The sequence below is a fragment of the Chelon labrosus genome, assembly GCF_963514085.1.
Source record: "Chelon labrosus genome assembly, chromosome: 10".
NCBI lineage: Eukaryota > Metazoa > Chordata > Actinopteri > Mugiliformes > Mugilidae > Chelon > Chelon labrosus.
The window spans coordinates 11,708,859-11,728,909 of NC_140360.1; the positions used below are offsets into that span (position 1 = coordinate 11,708,859).

Here is a 20,051-nt window from a genome sequence, read left to right on the forward strand (position 1 = left end):
TGATCCATGTAGGTATCCACCTTGCGAAGTTTGTACACAATCTGTTTTTGACAGCTGAGCTCTGGCTGCATCGTTAGTTTGTATCGGAGTAAAACAAGTTTCAATTGCCGTTCTTTCCTTCAGACACTACACTTTGATCTAATCCTGCACCTGCCTGCTAGTTGCAGATGTCTCTTAACAACCACTCCCCAACGACGCCACCTCTTCCTTTCCGCATGAAGTGAAATGTTTTGGTTGATTTGTTTGTGTACGTCAAAGCTTGACGGGCGTTTATACAACCTGCATTTCACCACAGTGCATTTCATACTTTTACGCACTCCTCTAGTGTTTCACCTCGTCGAGTGTCTCCGTGGGTTCACTGCCGTCACTTTTCACAGCGGCGATAGATCCCCGTCTTGATGACAGGTTGTTTAATGAGCAGTGGGTGGTATGAGGTCAGGACCATGAGCTGTCCAGAGACTGGAACGTAGGCAATAAGGGCTGTGGTTTTCAGTGTCAGCTGAACACTCAACACCCAGAATCTAAGTGTTTCTCAAAGGCCTCTCATGCCTTGTTATGAGCTTATCGTATTGATTTAATGAGTCAGCTGCCTGGTTAACATTCCTCCTTCTACATTAACGTCCTCCTTTAACCTCTGAGCAACTAAGCGCAGTCAAGGACCATCATTTGTGCATATGTCATCCAGAAGGAGATGCAGCATGAACAGAGCTGTATATTGCTAAGCTCAGTGTACGACACGTGTTTCGTCTTGGAGTCTCTCCTACTGAATATGTGTGTTGCGACAACAAATGACACTTCAGTTGATGTAAAGGGTTCAGTGAACCTCAGGTCAGCTCCATCCCACACTTTTGACCCCAGTGTCTCTTAACTACAGCACTACTGCAGTGAAACCTGACACCGCTCGTTCACTCTCACTGGTCAATACACGGTGGTTACCCAGCAATGCTGAAGCACCAGTTTGTCATGCAGCTTGCAGCTTGCTTCTGTCTAAATGCGCTTCGACTAGGGTTTTTGCTTTTTTTTAAATTTTTTTTTAAAGTGTGCTGAATTAGGTCAGATCAGTTTATAATCCTGAGCTGGTCTTTTTAATGTCGAATGTTTTAACTTCTCACTGTAGGAGATTACTAATAGCATTAAATAGCATGTAAGTATTTTTGTTTAAGACATGATAGAGAGGGAATTCCTGTCCCTGTAAGAGGGACATTGTGGGACCTTATTTTTGAAGAAATATGTATGGTACAGAAACAAATTGTTCTTTGGTCCATTTCGAATTGTGCCTTGAAGTACACATCTGGCTTTTATCCATTTAAAAAGAAAATTTTTGCAAGTCAAGAAAAGTCTTAGTTGGGTTGTCAGTCTATTTATTTATCTAGATATTCAGTGGCTCTGCATAACCTGTGGAGAGAGACGTTTATGATAACATCACTTGGTTAACGTCACAGTTTTTAAATTACACTCTAATACTTTAACAGTTCTACATCAATACGCACAATTTAAAACGGGATTAAGAAAATGATTTCTGTCCCTAAATATCGTATTTACCCAAAGGTCACTTTGTGGTCCATGATAAGTGGCGAGACTTCCTCTCTCTGTAGCACTTTTTGGAGGTGACAATGTCCATGTCACTGAGGCTGGGAAAAAAACATACATATACCGTATACTAAATATACTGGAGTCAAGACTTTTAATATTTGCGCAGTCAATCTGCTCTCAGCACTTGTTGTTATCTCTCCGATGATGTCTCATACTCAACTAAGAATAACTTGCTTAGTTTAGTTTTTTAGTTCAGTTCTAAAAGCAGCCACAGCAACACTATAAAAAAAAGTTTTGTCTTGTTTTTTGTCTACTGCACTAAATACTGTGATAAGTCAAAGTGCCTGATGTGAAAAATAGTCAAACTTGGTGTGATATCTCTGATTTAATAACACCGAGTAATAATCTAGTTGTCCGTTAGCTCTAGGTGACAGATAATCCCTGCTGCAGAGGACACAGTTCATGGCAGGTTAATAAAATAATCTGACCAGATATCTATCTGGGATTTGGCCTCTTGCCTCGTGTGGTCTCATTCATCTGTGCATCTAATGCCAGAAACTGTTGGCTAAAAGCCTGTTACAGTTGTATTGTGCTTTAGGGCAGACAGACGCAGGGACACACAGCAGTGACCTGTTTTGCTTACCAACACACAGCCACTTGTGTGCTTGTCTGACGTCAGTTTTGTTACTCTGCAGTAAACTCTCTCAGTTCTTCATATTAACGCACGTAATGAGATGTGACTTTACCTTTACAACAACTTGTCACTGCCAGGATTGTACACGCTGCATGTTATTGCCTTCAGGGCGACACACTGACTCAACTCACTATGTTAAAGTATATTAACTAGCAAAAATCAGTTGAATGTCAATACAGGATAAACTGTGAGTGTAAAAGGCACAATGTAATAGAAGTAATGGAGGAAGTAGGGCAGTAGTCCCTCTGCACTCAAACCGAATGCAAATGCTTTTAAAGCTTGGACGGAGCATTAGTTTGATTTCTTTGGCAGAATGCTGACTGTCAAGTAAGAAGGATAGTTTCTTACGCTTCATATGAGGCCTAATCTTATTTTTTATCTTAGCAGGGACAGCACAAAGTGTTTCTATCCCGTACAGGAAGGTTTGATTTCATGAAAACGATCAGATGCTTGACTCACGCAGGGTTGAATGTACACTCTTTTCTTAAGTGTTGCGTTCAGAAGCTTTTAAAGATGAGGGAGTGTATGAATGCCTCACATTTGGTAAGTTAACACAATGGCTTTGATGTATACGCGTATTTGCATTGTGAGCTGCCGTGTCTTTGTCTTTTGTAGCTCTTTCTGTAGTTTCCTGCAATGCCTTGCACATGGTTTCACTTCTAGTTTTCAGTGCCACTCAGGCCCTCTGTTACATCCTCTGCGCTGCTCGTGCCCTTTGAGACTCTACGGTTATCACCCACCATATACTATATATTGACAAATGCAGGTGTCGCACAGCTTTGACTGTAAGGCGTAAAAACCAGAATGGGAACTTTTCCATTTGAAGATGTCTGCGCATACATGCATATCTCAGTCCGCTTCCTCTTCACTTGAAATTTCTCATTGAGATTTTGCCAAGAGTAGTAGTAACCTATGTGACCTCAATCCACAGTAGAAAATGGCTGCACAGCAAATAAAGAGTGTAATACGTAGTAAAACAAAAAACAGTTTTAGTCACTGTATGCAGCAGTCCATGACAGGTTGTCTTGTTGACCTTTGTCACATCCTGTCCAGCTGAATAGTAAAATGAAGTCATCTTGAACTGTTCCCATCAAGTGTTTCTGTGAATATTCTTACCCTTGCTGTAGTTTGCATTGTTAATCTCCTCATCTCTAATAAGCCCAGAGGCAAACTGCGTGCTGCAACGCTTCATTTAAACATCTCCTGCCTTTCTTTATATACACTCTGTTCACCGGTTTGTTAGTCATGCTTAGCTGAACCAAATCGGGCTAATGCAGCAGACCGACAAGGTGCTGTTGTCGTGTTTTCTTTATCATTCATCACAGCAATTATGTTCAGAAAACTCAACCGTTATGAATGATGGCTAGTCACATTTTTAGCCACTCTTACTCAGTCATGATTCAGCCGTGACTGGACAAGGCAGTTAGCTGTCAAGACCTGCTGGTTCCATCCTCCGAGCGACCAAACATAAACTGGATCCAGTCTCCGATGGAGAATCTGCCAAGAGAAATTACACTCCCCCAGCTTTTGTCTCAGCTGGCCGGCAGACTTCTCCCCGCTATCCAGAGGCCGCTTCATCCTCCCTGTCTGCCTGAAAACCCCCACATGGGCTCGCTGGGTCCCAGGGGAATTGTAGGCCTGGTTTTGGAGTGGAAATCATCGGTCCTGGGGATGAGAGGTTTACGTACAAATGTTTGAATGACTACCCAGATATAAACAGAATACCCCCCGAGTGAGAATTCACCGTCGCTGATACGTAAAAGCTGTGATTCATGCAGAGAAGTCTACGCAGTCCTCCGCTCGGATTCCCCCAAATACTTTAACCAGCTGCTGCACATAAATAAAATGTCCATTATGATTTCACAAGGTCCAACATAGATGATTTTATGCAGTCTTTAATACTCCACACACACATTTAATGGAACATGATGCAAAATAATGAGAAGAAACACATCCTCTCTGTTTCTAAGCTGGATTCTTTAAGTAACTTAAATAATTTGCCCATTATAAGTGTTTGTGTCTTATTTTTCCATCAGTTGACTCATCAATTAATAGATGGCACTAAATTCAAAAAAATGAATCTCATACTATTAAAAAGCAGACTAGTATAATGTTTGTTCTTGTGTAACAGCTTCCATTTTGGAGCATGCACTATAAGCTTCTTACATGGACTTTAACTAATGACCAGGTGCCATTAAATGGCCTTGGTGTCAGACTCATTCATTTGCATTTCCTGCCAAGTGCTATTTACCCGTGTTCTCAGCACAGTCTGCCCATTGTTTTTGTGTTTCTGCTCAGTGTCTCTATAAATAAGCTCTTGTGGGTGACGTGAGTTCCTCCTCTCTCTCAGCCCTCTGTGTTTATGTGTGTATTTACATGTCAATGTGCGTACCGTGACTGTTTGTGTGGGAATTTTCTTTTTTGTGTGGTTGGGTTGCGTGTCCTCTCGCTGTCATTTAAAAAAAAAAAAAAGACCCTTGAGGAGAGTAGCTTTTTGAGTTGGTATCAGTTTCTTGTGATCTAATAGTTGTATGTTAGCGCCACGATTGTCACAGATTGCGAAACACTGATAAATAAAGACATCTTTGTGCAGATCAAACCAGCCCCGTTGGCTGGAAGCCTGGCCATGACTTCAGAGGGTTACAAGACATTCTTACACTGTAGGGTTAGAGGCTAGCACCAGTTCACACTTTTAACCAAACCACACAAATGTTCAGACTGGGAGATGTACAGTAATCTGTTGGATGTAATCTCAGATTACAGACTAGGCCCATAATGCCAACACTGGATGATTTTCGCTGTGTGAAAGGGATGTTTTATGCACCACTACCTTTGTAATTGAGGTAGTTATCCTTGTATGAGGTGTATGTTTGTGTACAGTTATGTGTTGGCAAGGGACCTGCCAAGCGACAGAGTGAGGCAAGAAGAAATTATGGGTGTCAGTCATGTCACTTGCTAATCTGCCCACAGTAATTACAGAGCTCTCTCTGTTGGGGGGGGGGATAAACACATATGTATAAGTAGGGGAGGGTCTTAGTAATCTGTACACGGGGTTTGCTATCGCAAGCTAAAGCCACACAAACCACATTCGCTGAGAAGACATTGCATTGTTGCAACATCTTCAACGGAGAAGTAACACAACTGACTCAGTGCCTTTTCTTCATATAACTTGAACATGTGAATCTCAGAAGGCTAATCAGCTGATTCTTAAGCCATTCAGTGCCCTCACCACGCAACACTGATGTTCTCTGCTGTTGTTGAACTGATTGTTTATGTGCATGTGGGGCAGGTTGGTGGAACGTTTAAAAATGTCTGTTGTCGTGACCGCAAGGCGTACAAGTGTTTACCAAGCCTCTCTGTGTTTTTTTTAAATCAGGATCAGTTAAGAAGGGAAGTCTGGAAGTTGGCAGCGGGCGCTACTCTGATTGAAGGAATAGCTGGGGAGCACACTGGCTTTGTTGCTGTAGATTTATGTAATCGTCTGATACTAAGTGCTCTTTGTTGATAGTGGCAGCTGGAATTAAACTGCTTTCAACGTTTAATTTCGCCCACTGTGGAGTGACCTGGAGGCTTGCTCAATGATTTTAGGTGCTGAGGTATCGTCCCTGTTCATTTGTGTTTTTTTTTGTGTATTTCAGCATACTCATATGAACATCAATCACCTCAATCTTTCCTTCCCAAACCACTGTGGTTGCGTTGCTGTATACCACTGTTCATTACTCATCAATTATTCCCTGTTGATGTGGTGTTACTGTTCCTCCTAAGGCTAGCCTATCCTTTATAGTAACCAAAGAAACAAACTTTCAATGTATCAGGCACAGTCAGTCAGATGATTCAACATGTTAGTTGCTGGGAGAAACCCATCGAAACAAATATTTAGAATGAATCCTGTGGTGTCATATGGCTGCTTTTATTTTTAATTAGACTGTCAGAAGTAGTCACGGGGAACTATAATTCCTCCTGATGTTCATAAAGTCACACATGCTGTTGCAGATCTCTGTTTAAAGCCGGGTATTTTACATATAGTGCACCATTTTGACTTTATACACCTTGTAAAAGTTTAGTTGTTTACTTAGGACACACCATGACTCTTATCAACACCAGTGAAAACAAATACACTCTAATAAAACAGTCCTGGACAAACTGCTCCTTCATCACTGTTAAAACATGTTGAAACAACATGATCATTTTGGAGGATGTAGTTTGTGTTTCTATTATTAAGCCTAGCTCTCTGACATGATTGGGGTTGTCAAAATAATAGGAATATGTGTCAGTACAACACGATACGATTCAATAGTACTACAAACCACAGCCTTCACAATGAAAACACAGTTGAATCAACAGCTCTGTATTATTTTAAAGAAATGCCGATTACCATAACCTTCATGAAGATGAGATTTAGCGCAGGACTGTTATATAAGAATCCATTCATTACTAGTGTACCTAATGAACTGGCAGGTGAGTGTAAGTTTAAACTAGGGCTGGGCGATAATTCGATCTCGATACGGGATCGTGATAAAATTTTGATCGATTTCGATAATATGCTTGGGACATATTATTCGATATCACATGAAAAAGCACGCGCAACAACAACAGTATCAGAGTCTGCTGGCTGCCATATGCAGGTAGCACACGCCCACTTCCCAGCGAGCAGCGTGGCTAGGCCTACAGTTGACAGGGAGACAGAGAGAGAAGGAGAGGGAAAGGAGAAAAAATGAGCGAAACTGAAGTCGAGGGCACTGAAAATAATGGTGAACGTGAAAGCGACATCACTACATCACTCGAGACCGAAGACATTGTTGAAAAAAAAGGTAACACGACGTCAATTGTGTGGACGTGGTTTGGATACGGCAAAAGCGACCAGGAGCAGGCGAAGCCGGTCTGCAAAATATGCCGGCGATTGGTACCAGCCAGGACGGGTAACACAACAAATCTTGTCCATCACCTGAGATGGCACCACCCCAGTGATTACACTGAGAGTGTGACCCTGCGGGCTCAAGCTGTCACGACACCACACACACAGCCAAGCAAGACCACTACGCCGCCCGTTAGCATCGCTAGCGGGAGTGGCTCTGTTAAACAACAATCCATCCAGTCGTGCTTTGCAGCCATTGCCCCGTATGAAAAACAATCTAAGCGGAGCACAAATATAACGAGCGCTATTATTGCCTCGCTAAAGATATGATGCCTCTGAGCACAGTGGAAAAAGACGGCTTCAGGAAACTGATCAAAGTGTTAGACTCTAGGTACGAGCTCCCTGGTAGAAAATACTTTTCTCAGTTGTTTTTTAAGTTGTTTAAATAAGTTGTCTGCATGAAGAACTTACCAAAAACATTTTGTGCTCATTATTGGAAGGCATATTATTTAATTTTTTATGTTATTAAACTTTATAATAAAGTTTCAGTGAATCTCTTGTTTCTTCAAGCTTCAGGATGTCCCTCACACTGGCAGCATCTGCAAAAACTACATATCGTGATAAGAATCGAGATCGATCAATATGGAAAAACATATCGTGATAAAAAAATTTTCCATATCGCCCAGCCCTAGTTTAAACCATAACATAATGGGATGATTTGCAAAACTGGTGCATGCAGTTTAGCTTCGCAGACACAACAAGTTGTTAAATATCTGTCAGAATGGACTCACTGTAGTTACTGGTGTAACTGGTAGCCTAGTGCTGGCTGTGTGTTTGTGTGTGTTCATCCCCTCTGTGACCTTGTGCTGTCAGCTGTGAAGGGATCAGATCTCCGTCTGACTCTTCTTGAGGTCGGAGGTCTGCAGCGGCAGTTCAAAGCGTCGGTCAAAGGGTCACTGCCTTGTCTTGTCTCTGAATGAACCAAGAGTGCCGCGGCCTGTTTTCACAACCCTGCGTGATAAACACAAGCTTGGGTGACAAGCAGAAGCATGATTACAGAAATAAGATTTGCCACACCACTACCCACAATGTGTTGAGCAACCCCTGGTTGTGTCTGGACAAAAACCACCGTCCAGGTTTGACATACTGACACACATCTTTTTTTGGTAATGCCGCCCCCTGCTCCAGGCTCCACCAGCATTCATTCCTCTGTGCACTGTAGCACCCTTTAACCTGCACCAGCTGTGTATACACACACACACATACGGATACATTAGCTTCCTGCACCTCGGGGGACTTTTTGGCCACTGAGCTCGCTCTCCTGTCCAGTTGGCCCTCTCACTTAGCGTGGTGTTTTCCAATCAGCACATTCCTCTTTCTCTAGACAGACGCAGGGAGACGATTTTGGCAGTGCACACACAGGGTGGGGTAACGCTCATATCCTGTCCCCTGACCTCAGATTACACACACACAGTTACTGTACTGTTTCGCTCACACTCCAAACTCCACATTCTTGCTCTTGAAACTCACAGCTTTTCCTCTGTTTTACACCAGCTGTCACAGTCAGTCTTTCAACCCGAGGCTCCTCAGTGTCTTCCTGCCCACTGCCAACCACAGAGTCATGGTCGTGCCAGTCCGTGCCTGTTGTTATGCCCCGACACCAACACAGACTCTCTTCTGTCTGTGTTAATGACCATCCTCCCTCCATCTTTCCATTCCCCTCTTCCTGCCTCCCGGGCACCAATTGGGCACCAGGACTTGGGCCTGGCATTGACCGTCTCCAACAACAATGACACTCCAGTCCGCTACAATCAATTTTCTGCTGATTACTGCGCTCGCATGTCTGTCTGTCTGTGAGAGTTTTCCTCTTCATAAACAAGCTTGTAGCATTCCTAAGAGAAAGAGAAACAAAAGAAAATGCTCGTTTGCTGCCGTCTTTTTCCAACCCTGGGTAAATTTCAGGCCAGCGTGTGTACCCAGGCATGAACTCTGAGCTGAATGCCGGCCACCCCGTTTGGGCTGTTTTACACAGAGAATGACAAAGCACTCAATCGTAGACTCCCTCTCACTGTAAAACTGTCTTGACTTTTTTTTTTTTTTTTTGTCTCTGCAGACGTTACTCCCTCTCCTCCCCCCCCTCCCCGGTTTCACATAATTTCAGTGTTGTGAAACCTCGAGAGTTTTCTGCATGGGAGGGATCAGAAACAAGAGTCTGCATTACTCAGATTCATACTGGCAATCTACATACTCAGTCCTGAGGGAAACTTCCTTTCTGATTCTGGTGTTTATCCAGCCAAATCCCACACTCCACGAGATAGTGACCAGAGTGTGAGAAAGAAAGCTTTAAGACACAACACACAATATCCGAGTTACACATGGGATTCCCCACCCAGCGCCGCCTTATCCAGCCCACCTCCCTCCAATCTGCCTGTTGAACTTTGACTCAAACTCATTTTATTTCCATTGTTGTTTCATACACACACCAGACTACGTTTCCTTTCTCTTCACTGCACCATATATTTATCACCCCCTTTCACTCTCTGCTCTCGCTTTATATTATGTTAGATGGAGGTCTTCTTGTCGTCACCATCAGTGTTAAGTAGGTGTCGGGGGATTGAGGCTAAGCAGCCCTTTGGCTCGTTGCACTTGACATAGCATACAGTGTTATCACTGGCCACAGAACGAGTGTGGGAGATTGTGGCATTGGGATTGTTTGTGTGTATAAAGGGAGTGTGTGCGCATGTCCGTTAACTGAGTGGGGCATGTTTTGCATGTATGTTTGCTGTACAAACAAACTGTGTGTTTTAGGGGGGGGTCCCAGTTAAGTGGACTTTGCCATGGCTCCGTCGCTCTGAACCTAACTCTGATGGGCGTCCTGCCAGCCCCAAGGCCGGGTGAGGAAGGGGTGGTGCTGGGTTGTGCGGTGGGAAAAGGGTGGTGGGGAGGATAAATGTTAGAGTCCCATGTGAATCTGGCTCACATGGCTCCCTTTTTTTTTTTTTTTTGGCTCTGCTTACCGTCCCAACTTATCCCAATAGCCTTCAGTGTAGTCATTCTTCGCTGCTTAAGGCACTTATCTGCTGGTTACTGGAGTCATATTTGGGTTTCATACCCTGGAGGAGGTTTTTGTGTGCTCGTCATGTTTGTTCACTAAGGCTAATGTAAGACCAAACAATGGTGTTATCTCTTTGTGTAGTTGCAAATGGACTTAGCTGTCAACATGTGGGGTTCAGTAGATCTGGTTTAAAGAGGATTATTATTATTATGACTCAACCCCTGCAAATGTATTAGCTAAAGCAGAATTTGTGTGTCAGTGTAGTGTTGTTGTGTACTTTATCTGGTGTATGTGTATACACAGTTGGGTGGTGTTTGTGTGGTAATTGTGACTAACATAACGGTGTGGTGTTTTCGTCCTCTCTCCTAGGTGACATCACGCAGAAGGGCTATGAGAAGAAGAAAGCCAAGCTGCTGGCCTCCTACATCCCCCATTTGCCAAGTAAGACCGACTCGTCTTCTGCTCTTTGTGCTTCCTCATTTCACGTCCAAGCTCTCCTCTCTTCCTACTCTTGAGTGATTGTCACATCCTCTGTCAGCATTGTTGTTGTGATTCACACGGCAACGCAAGTGGTTGCATCAGAAGAGTCATGATTTCTCTATTCTGGAAGGAGCAGCCGATGATTATTTTCCATCTGTAACGAGAAATTCACTGAAATAACAGTTTGTTTATAAAAAATGTAACTTCACTGACTCCTCAGTGTGAATGTAATTCTCTTTGTCCAAGATGTTCAAAGGGGGGATTTATGGTTTTCTGTGGCACTCTAGTGGTCAAAATGTGAATTGCGTATTTGGTAACCAAGCATTTAACGGTCTTCTGAAATAACTCCACTACTCCAGTAAAACCCCCGAATTGCGAAAGATGTGCTGTCATATATGGGTCTCCGATGAATTTGACACCGCTTTCGCAAACCAGCATCGGTTCTCCGTTGTAGGGAAGTAACAGTGAGTGTATTACCATAAGTCAGTCACCTCTGTGCTCACTGGAGAGTTGATTTGTCTGATTTTTTTTTTTCCCACTCTCAGCTGCCTCACATAAGGGTGTGGTGTTTCCTCAGGAAAAATTGCACCACATTAGCAGCGGCATGGAAAAAATCCTCCTTGATGCGTCACTGTTGGATAATTGGAAAGAGCAATTCTAAACAACTTTTCCTGCTAGTTTAACCTTGGCTTATTTTGACTTGTGCAAAAAGGAAATTTAAAGGCAATATGCAAATCTTATCCATACTTAATACTTGAATGATATTTCCATAGTTGTGTCGTGGGTTCTACTTTTTTTGTCTCATTTTGAATGTAACAGGAAGCTCTGAAATCCCAAAGGTGATCAAATGCTCCTGCACACATCTCCTTAAATTCCTTTATCCATCAAATCCATCTCGTCCACAGGGACTCTGGTGCCCAGCCCTCTGGGAGGAGAAGACGGTTGACTAAAAATATATTTGCTGGAATCTAACCTAGTTTCATGTACTCTGCTAACAGTATAAGTTGTATCGGTCAAGTAAATGTCCTTATTTCTCTTCTTGTACTGAGTCTAAATTTAGAGAGCTTCTTGGAGTATCATATAAAATTGATGCCGTTGTGTTGTGCTGTACTGGCATTATGTGAGGCAAGAGTGCGTGACTTTCCTAAATGTTTGTTTTATTTTATTAATGCTGCCCTACACCGTGCTTGTGTTGACTGTGCCCATGTGTAATTCTGCTCTGTAGATGCGGCTCTGTCTCTGCCAGATGTGCAGCTCTCCCCAAGCAACAGTGCCGACCCCAGCCCGAGTCCTGAGGCCCCCGGCCCCTCCACCTCTTCAGCCTCCAGACACCATCGCGCACACCGCAGTGGAGGGGCCAGGGATGAGCGCTACAGATCAGGTGCGCAGAATACTACACATAAAATAACACGCCGTCCAGCGATGCTATTTTTCCAAAGATGTCTCACTTTGTTTCTTCTGTTTGTTTAGACATTCACACAGAAGCCGTGCAGGCAGCTCTGGCCAAACACAAAGAAGAGAAGATGGCGCTTCCCATGCCCACCAAGAGACGATCAGCCTTTGTCCAGTCTCCCATAGAAACCTGCACACCTCCAGGTAAGCTTAGATACTTACACTCAATGAGCAAGTTGTTAGGTATGATTAGACGACCTTCGAGAACAGTGAGTGAACTGCTGAAATACCCTGGTGTAAGATACTGTGTCCTTGATAAATGCAGGGCAAAATTATAAATCCTTTGGGGTGGAATAAGAGGCTGTAATGAATTAAGGATGTAGGAGGAATGGAAGTTTAATCTACACTCACTGAATGTTTTTCTTTCAGACACGTCCTCTGCATCAGAGGATGAAGGCTCACTGCGCAGAAAGGCGGCTCTCAGTGCGGTGCTAGCCCAGACCCTGCAGAGTCCCGATTACTGGATAAACCGCTCCGTCCAAAGCTCTTCCACGTCCTCATCTGCTTCCTCCACCCTCTCCCATGGAGAGCCCAAGCCACAGCCCCAGCCTCCGCCTCCTGCTGCGTCCCTGTTAGCCGACGTACTGGCTCACACACGTATAGGTAAACTTTACTGACAGAAAGCGCCAACTGATATATCCCAGCAATAATATATTCACCAATCATGAGGCTTATTTTTTTTCCTCCCCAACCAGAGAACAGTGTCCCCCCAGATGTGACGTCCTCCACTCCACAGGAGAGAGGATCCAGGGTGGACCTTCCCCCAGCAGTCAGGGGCATGAGTCGTGGACAGAGCCGCTCCAGCATGCTGGATACTGCAGACGGTACATGACAGGATGAGTAGACATGTCTCTTGAGGGTGCAAATGTGTGTGAGGGTGCACGTTTATGTCACCTTGGGGAGAAAAAGGAATCTTCTATTCCCATAAATACGTGGAACTCTGGTTCTTTCTTCAGATCGGGAGGTTCATCTTCTTTAATTGTGACATTCATTGACATATTTCTGTTTTTCAGTTTCACAGCGTTGCGGTGACAAATCTGATTGATTGAGTTCAAATCATTAACGAATATACCCAGATTCATCCTAAATCACCTTCAACTTCATCCTCATTTCACTGTGTGGTGGATGCTGCTAATGACAGATCTTTTTTGTTCTTTCTTTTGGGTCCATTAATCCTGTCCCTGTCTTGCCTTTCAATTAAAAAAGGAAAAAGAAAAGGTAATATACATCGAATCTGGGGAAGGGGAGGGATGCTGAAGAGGCCCAAATCCGCTTGCTTTCCAGCCTGATGTCTATCTGTCTTTGTCTCGTGTCATAGGTCTAGAAGTAGAGAACTTCCTGTGTTTGATTTTTCCCTAAAAAAATCGTCCACTCTGTGTCTCTTTAATTACAAAATTTCCCTTTCGACTCCTTCCTGCTGCCGATTCTGATCCTGACTGTGCTAGTGCGTAGGCCTGTGTGAGAGCGCGCGACCAACTAGAGATCTGTGTTAGAATAGAAGTGCATGTGTGGGTGTGGGAGTGTTTTTGTTTGTTTGCATATGTTTGTGACGATGGCTGTTCTTGGTGTTTGTCCAGGCGTGCCTGTCAATAGCAGGGTGTCCACTAAGATCCAGCAGCTGTTGAACACTCTCAAACGGCCCAAAAGACCACCGCTCAGCGAATTCTTCCTGGATGACTCTGAGGAGATTGTAGAAGGTGAGACCGGAAGCACATTCGACATAATTGAAGTTCACCATCTCAAATAGTCTTTTAAACATTATCTCACAGTTTGTCTGACTGATTATGAGTGGCGTTATCATATTTTCCAGACTATTTAAACATGTATGAACGTACACAACATAACTGAGAGATGCTGTTCTTGTGTTTTCACTGGCACGAGAGCTACACTGGTTAAGATTTAATGCAGCTCAGAAATCATCTTGGCTGTCAAATAGGAGATGACAAGCTTATTTATTGCCCACAGATGTTTTTCTCCAGTTCACCAAAATTCTTGTAGCAGATCCGTTATGTTGCTGACAGCGTTATTGCAGAGCTACACCCTTATTCATTGCTTCCTCTACTCATGCCAATTTTCATGTCCAGTTCCCCAGCCAGACCCCAACACCCCGAAGCCTGAGGGGCGTCAGATCATTCCGGTGAAGGGGGAGCCCCTGGGAGTGGTCAGTAACTGGCCTCCTGCCCTGCAGGCCGCCCTCGCCCGCTGGGGGGCCACACAAGCCAAGAGCCCTGCCCTCACTGCTCTGGATATCACCGGCAAACCCCTCTACACACTCACATATGGTGAGCAATACACAGACTCACAGGAGTGTTGATGTACATGTTAAAAAGTGAAGTTTTTATTCATTATCTCCTCCATTTATGAAGCCCCAGAATGTCATTGTGTCCAGTGTAAATGTGAGATATATTTCCTGCATATAAACTGGATCAAATGAAGAAATATTTTTTGGCCTGAGCAGGAGAACACCTACAGTACATTTCCTTCTGAAGCTACAGTGGGTTGGAGAATTGAACAGTCCTGGAACAGTTATACAACATTAATAAATCATAATTTAACATTTTTGTTCTTCCCCCACAGGCAAGCTGTGGAGTCGCAGTCTGAAGCTGGCCTATACGCTGCTGAATAAGTTAGGCACCAAGACTGAGCCTGTCCTACAACCTGGAGACCGAGTAGGAGTTTCTCTCATTCTTTCACTCACTGATATGAATAATATAAAGGATGCAAAATAAATTAAGTTTTTGTGCTTCTTAGGTGGCGTTGGTGTATCCAAACAGTGACCCTGGCATGTTCTGGGTGGCTTTCTATGGCTGTCTGTTAGCTGAGGTCATCCCTGTGCCCATTGAGGTACCTCTGTCACGACAGGTAAATATGTAGTCTTTGAGAAATACAAATGATGGTGACTGATCATGACTGTGTAAACAAACGTTTTTAATATACGACCGATTTATTGACAGCTCGACTGTATGTGTGGTTTTTAATTGTCATTGCTCAGTACAGTAACCTTTCTCATTATGCCATAAGACTCTTGACCCTTGTCTCTTTCCGTAGGACGCAGGAAGCCAGCAGATTGGCTTCCTATTGGGCAGCTGTGGTGTGAGTTTGGCGCTGACCAGTGAGGTGTGCCTCAAAGGGCTGCCAAAGACACCAAATGGAGAGATCATCCAGTTCAAAGGTCAGCAAACCTAAACTGCTTTTACCAACGCTGCTGGCTCAGCAGGAGTCACCTCTGTCTCAGTCTCTTTGGGAGCCATTAGACGGACTCATTATCGGGAATATACAATATAATGTTCAATATAGACTGTATGAGGCGGGGGCATGTCGTCACCCTGTTTACGTATAGTATTGACTGTTCACCTTTGGCCTCGAAACCAGGAGGTTGCGAGGTGAACATTGTCAATTTAGTGTATCTTTTAATTAGTGCAACATTTCTGTTTTTTCTTTGTGTCAGCTAAAATATATTTGTGTGCTCTATGTTTTTTTTGTGGTCTCCAGGATGGCCACGGATGAAATGGGTTGTGACGGACACCAAGTACCTGACCAAACCATCCAAAGACTGGCAGCCTCACATCCCCACTGCCAACACAGACACCGCCTACATAGAGGTACACTTAAATGGATTTCTGTTTCGTTTATCACATTGATTTTTATGTATTTTAATAATCTTAAATAAATTCATGTTATTTCTGGCTCCTGGTTCATCTATTAAACGTCTTATGTTCTCTGATGCACTGGTTGATGGTCTTCTGGAGGGTTGTGGGGGTTCTAGAGCCTATCCCAGCTGTCACTGGGCAAGAGGCGGGGGAACACACTGGACAGGTCACATATTGTCGTCTATCGTAGGGCTAATACAGAGAGACAGACAAACATTCACCAATAAACCTATGGAGCATGTCTTAGGACAGTGGGAGGAAGCCGGAGGACCCGGAGAGAACCCACGCAGACACAGGGAGAACATGCAAACTCTGTTTTATATCTTAATATGTTAAATTGGTAGACTAGAATATCATTATTGTCATTGTACACGTAACATGAAACTAAAATGCAGCCCTTGTCAGTGCAAACACCTCAGTACAAAGCTAAACACACAAAAACAACTCGCACAAGACGTTTCATGTTATTGCAAAATCACTTCCTCTCAATGAGTGTGAGGTTAAGCAAGATTTAGTGCAGTTATGACTCTGGTTTAGAAGCCGTTTTGTAGTGTTTGTCCCCAAAAAGCATTTCTGCACGCCGCCATTTTGTATGACTGTTCCTTATAGTTCCTTGTTTCTACCTTTTTAAATTCCTCTCTGTATAGAATATATTTATGACTGGGTTGCCTCCGTGCTCTTCATAAATCTTATCGACATTTGTTTGTGTGTGTTTGTGTTTTTTTCCCCCTACCATAGTACAAAGCCAGTAAGGAGGGAACAGTGATGGGAGTAGCTGTATCCAAGATCTCCATGCTGACACACTGTCAGGCTCTGACCCAAGCCTGTAACTACTGTGAAGGTCAGAGTTCAGATCCTCATCTAACTTATGCGTCAATTGCTTCTCATCTCTTCTACTCTTTTTATCTGGCAGCAGGTCTTTTTGTTCATTTTCCCTCTGTTCTGCTCATACAGAGACGGACAGAAGCACATAGCGTCAAACAGACAACAAAAAACTTTGCTTATGTTTGTGTTTCCTGTCTTAGGGGAGACACTGGTCAATGTGTTGGACTGCAAGAAGGACATGGGCATGTGGCATGGCGTCTTAACGGTGAGGTTTACTACATGATGCAGAGAACACCCAGGCTAGGTCCCCTGTGTGACTTTGGTTTGATGCACAGTATGACATTGACAATGTGTGTTTTCTTTTCCTTGCAGAGTGTCATGAACAGAATTCACACCATCACTGTGCCATATGCCGTCATGAAAGCCTGCCCCATGTCCTGGGTGCAGAGGGTCCACATTCACAAAGGTGCAGTCAATAAAAGCTCATATTACATATCTGTGCAGTTTTACCAGTTCATATCCATTTAAAGTACAATAAAAAACGCTGTATGAGTACGGTTAGTAAATGGCTTAAAAATGGGTCAAGGAGGAAGTGGATTGGGAACTGAAATGTATACTTAAGGGATGGAACGGACTACTTCCTAAGTGTACTATATATAACGTGTTCCTGTTATGCTCTCATAGCACGTGTGGCCTTGGTGAAGTGCCGTGACCTCCACTGGGCCATGATGGCCCACAAGGAACAGAAGGACACCAACTTGTCCTCTATACGAATGCTTATAGTGGCTGATGGAGCGAATCCATGTGAGTCCCCCCTCCTCCACAAACACTGCCCCTTTGTAATGAAGACCTACTACATACGGTTGTTTTAATACTTTGGGCTGTCAACCATTTCTGCCCTGTTTTGTAATGTGATGTTTTCATCCCTCGTTTGATATCAGGGTCCGTGTCGTCGTGCGATGCCTTCCTGAATGTGTTCCAGTCACATGGTCTGAAGCCAGAGGTCATTTGTCCATGTGCCACCTCCCCTGAGGCCCTGACAGTGGCCATACGCAGGTACCACATCCACATGTTCTAGTGTAGTTTTGTCTATGAACAGGTAACTTTACTGTGGAAGAGATACTCACTGTAAGAATAAGTCCCTTAAATCATCTTGATCATGACAGAAGTTGGTTGAATTAGCTTTGAGTCCAGCATGGACAAAACTAGCTCAGCAGATAATATTCACAGAGTTAGCGTGTATGAAAATCAGGGATGATAACTTCATCAAATTAGTTTTATTCTTTGTGCGACTGATTACCCAATAAAAACAGGAAGGCTGAAAAAGAGCAACCAAGTAAGAGGAACGAACGGCGGTAAACTTTTTTTTTTTTGTGGTTTTGTCACCGACTGGCATGACTTTTGCTCTTCATCTGCTCTGTATAAAGTAAACGCATATCTACTCAACACTTGAGTGTAGAGTCTAGAGTGTAAAACAATATTAAAAAATTATTTTCTTAAAATAGCCACAACATCAACATTTTCCTTTAGATTCGACGACACATTTTGAGACTTTGCATCTACAGACCTAAGCATTATGTAGCCTGTCTGTGTGTCTTTTTCTATTCTCATAATATCACATCCCTTTATCGAGTTAAAGCCAAACTCACCTGTATGGGTACAACAAGAATCTATAACTGAATGAAATGTTATTAAAACAAAACATACTTGACTTAAATACAAGTAAGTAAATGCCACAAATACTGTAAGTTCACAATGTAGAACTGAGCATAAAGTTGTGTCTTCTCTACAGGCCTGGCGCTCGAGGAGCTCCTCTACCGGCCAGGGCCATCCTGTCCATGGGTGGGCTGAGCCACGGAGTGATCAGGGTGAACACAGAAGACAAGAACTCTGCTCTCACTGTACAGGATGTGGGCCACATCATGCCTGGAGGTTAGCCACCACGCTTCTACTGGCAGTGTAGAAGTGTAGCAGCTGCACCATTTAATTTGCGTTCTACCTACTTTCTCTGATCTGCTCTGCTCTTATGTTAATGTTGTTTGTGTGTTGCAGCTCTGATGTGCATTGTGAAACCAGACGGGTCTCCTCAGCTGTGCAAGACGGACGAGATCGGAGAGATTGTGATCAACTCTCGGGCTGGTGGCACCATGTACTACGGCCTACCCGGTGTTACTAAGAACACATTTGAGGTCTGTGAGAGACACTTGTTTAATGCTGTAGGCACGCTAATCAAAACATTGTCTTCTTATTTGCTTCAGAAACAGTGGAGCACAGTCTAGAGTCCGATTGATAGGATTGATTGAGACTGATCTATGCATATTAACATTTAGTGCTAATTGATGGAAAGGTTGGCTTGAACCCCAAAGGGAACAACCTGAGCAGAATTCACCACAAAGAGGAAAAAATGTAAAAATAGGGTGAATGTGAAAGGATGACTGGTTTCCACTAGATGGAGCCACAGAATTCATGCAATAATTTTACTAAAGGTGACGTCATAAGACTCTATTTCCATGTCCTTCTCATTAATAGAATATCTGCACAGGTGTACGTGCAAAACTGAATCTGATGACGTACATTTCGATTACTGAGTCCAGTTCCTCTGATCTCTCTGCTAATTTCTAGGTGATCCCTGTGAACCAAGCCGGAGCGCCCATTGGAGAAATTCCCTTCACTCGGACTGGTCTGCTTGGATTTGTGGGACCGGTATGAGGATGCATACATAATTACAATTACCATAGTTACAGTGCTGTGTAAATGTTATAGGGAGTAAACAAAGCCTAAAACATTTGCAATGGAAAGTATTAAGTCAAATAAAGGAGATGATATTGCTATGTCCTTGCTGAGTTATACACTTATTATGCTCTACAGGGGAGTCTGGTGTTTGTTGTGGGCAAGAATGAGGGGCTCCTGATGGTGAGTGGGCGACGTCACAACGCCGATGACCTGGTGGCCACCGCGCTGGCAGTGGAGCCCGTGAAAACAGTTTACAGGGGGAGGTGAGACACTGACTGGTCCCTCTGCCTAAATTTGCCTATAGAATCACTAATAATTTGATATATTTTATATTTCTAACCAGTGCAATAAATACCTCTTTAGGACCCTTCATCCTGTCCTATTATGTTTGTCTAGAGTGTGTGTTTGTGCTCAGTGTTTGGTTGCTGTCTCTGCAGGATCGCTGTGTTCTCAGTGACGGTGTTTTATGATGAGAGGATCGTGATCGTGGCAGAGCAGAGGCCTGATGCCAGTGAAGAAGACAGCTTCCAGTGGATGAGCCGTGTACTGCAGGTAGATATGCTTCTTTACAACAAAGTCTAAACATCTCTCTTCTAAAGGTTTCACCTCCATGAAAGGTGAATCTGGGGTCTTTGACAGACCCTAGTCATGTGAGTTTCAGGTAGGTACCACCCACAGATGTTCCAAATAAGAACCTGAACTCACCACCAGTCAGTTGGATGAGTGGTGAAGTGTCTTTAAGAAAATAAAGTCCAGTTGCCTTTATTTTAGCTT

At 43.6% G+C, this 20,051-nt stretch overlaps 1 protein-coding gene across 1 annotated transcript in view; it reads left to right on the forward strand.

Annotated features, from left to right (window-relative positions):
* Positions 1 to 20,051, forward strand: part of dip2ba (disco-interacting protein 2 homolog Ba) — a 43,852-nt gene that overhangs the window by 12,114 nt on the left and 11,687 nt on the right. Inside the window, exons 2-22 of the mRNA XM_084553896.1 lie at positions 10,507 to 10,578; positions 11,843 to 11,998; positions 12,088 to 12,213; positions 12,439 to 12,672; positions 12,765 to 12,893; positions 13,647 to 13,766; positions 14,154 to 14,351; positions 14,647 to 14,738; positions 14,821 to 14,931; positions 15,118 to 15,241; positions 15,562 to 15,671; positions 16,458 to 16,560; positions 16,745 to 16,809; positions 16,917 to 17,010; positions 17,229 to 17,348; positions 17,486 to 17,600; positions 18,337 to 18,476; positions 18,597 to 18,733; positions 19,167 to 19,247; positions 19,413 to 19,540; positions 19,715 to 19,829. Coding sequence (XP_084410022.1) covers positions 10,507 to 10,578; positions 11,843 to 11,998; positions 12,088 to 12,213; positions 12,439 to 12,672; positions 12,765 to 12,893; positions 13,647 to 13,766; positions 14,154 to 14,351; positions 14,647 to 14,738; positions 14,821 to 14,931; positions 15,118 to 15,241; positions 15,562 to 15,671; positions 16,458 to 16,560; positions 16,745 to 16,809; positions 16,917 to 17,010; positions 17,229 to 17,348; positions 17,486 to 17,600; positions 18,337 to 18,476; positions 18,597 to 18,733; positions 19,167 to 19,247; positions 19,413 to 19,540; positions 19,715 to 19,829 — 2,570 coding nt within the window. The remainder of the gene's footprint in view (positions 1 to 10,506; positions 10,579 to 11,842; positions 11,999 to 12,087; positions 12,214 to 12,438; positions 12,673 to 12,764; positions 12,894 to 13,646; positions 13,767 to 14,153; positions 14,352 to 14,646; positions 14,739 to 14,820; positions 14,932 to 15,117; positions 15,242 to 15,561; positions 15,672 to 16,457; positions 16,561 to 16,744; positions 16,810 to 16,916; positions 17,011 to 17,228; positions 17,349 to 17,485; positions 17,601 to 18,336; positions 18,477 to 18,596; positions 18,734 to 19,166; positions 19,248 to 19,412; positions 19,541 to 19,714; positions 19,830 to 20,051) is intronic.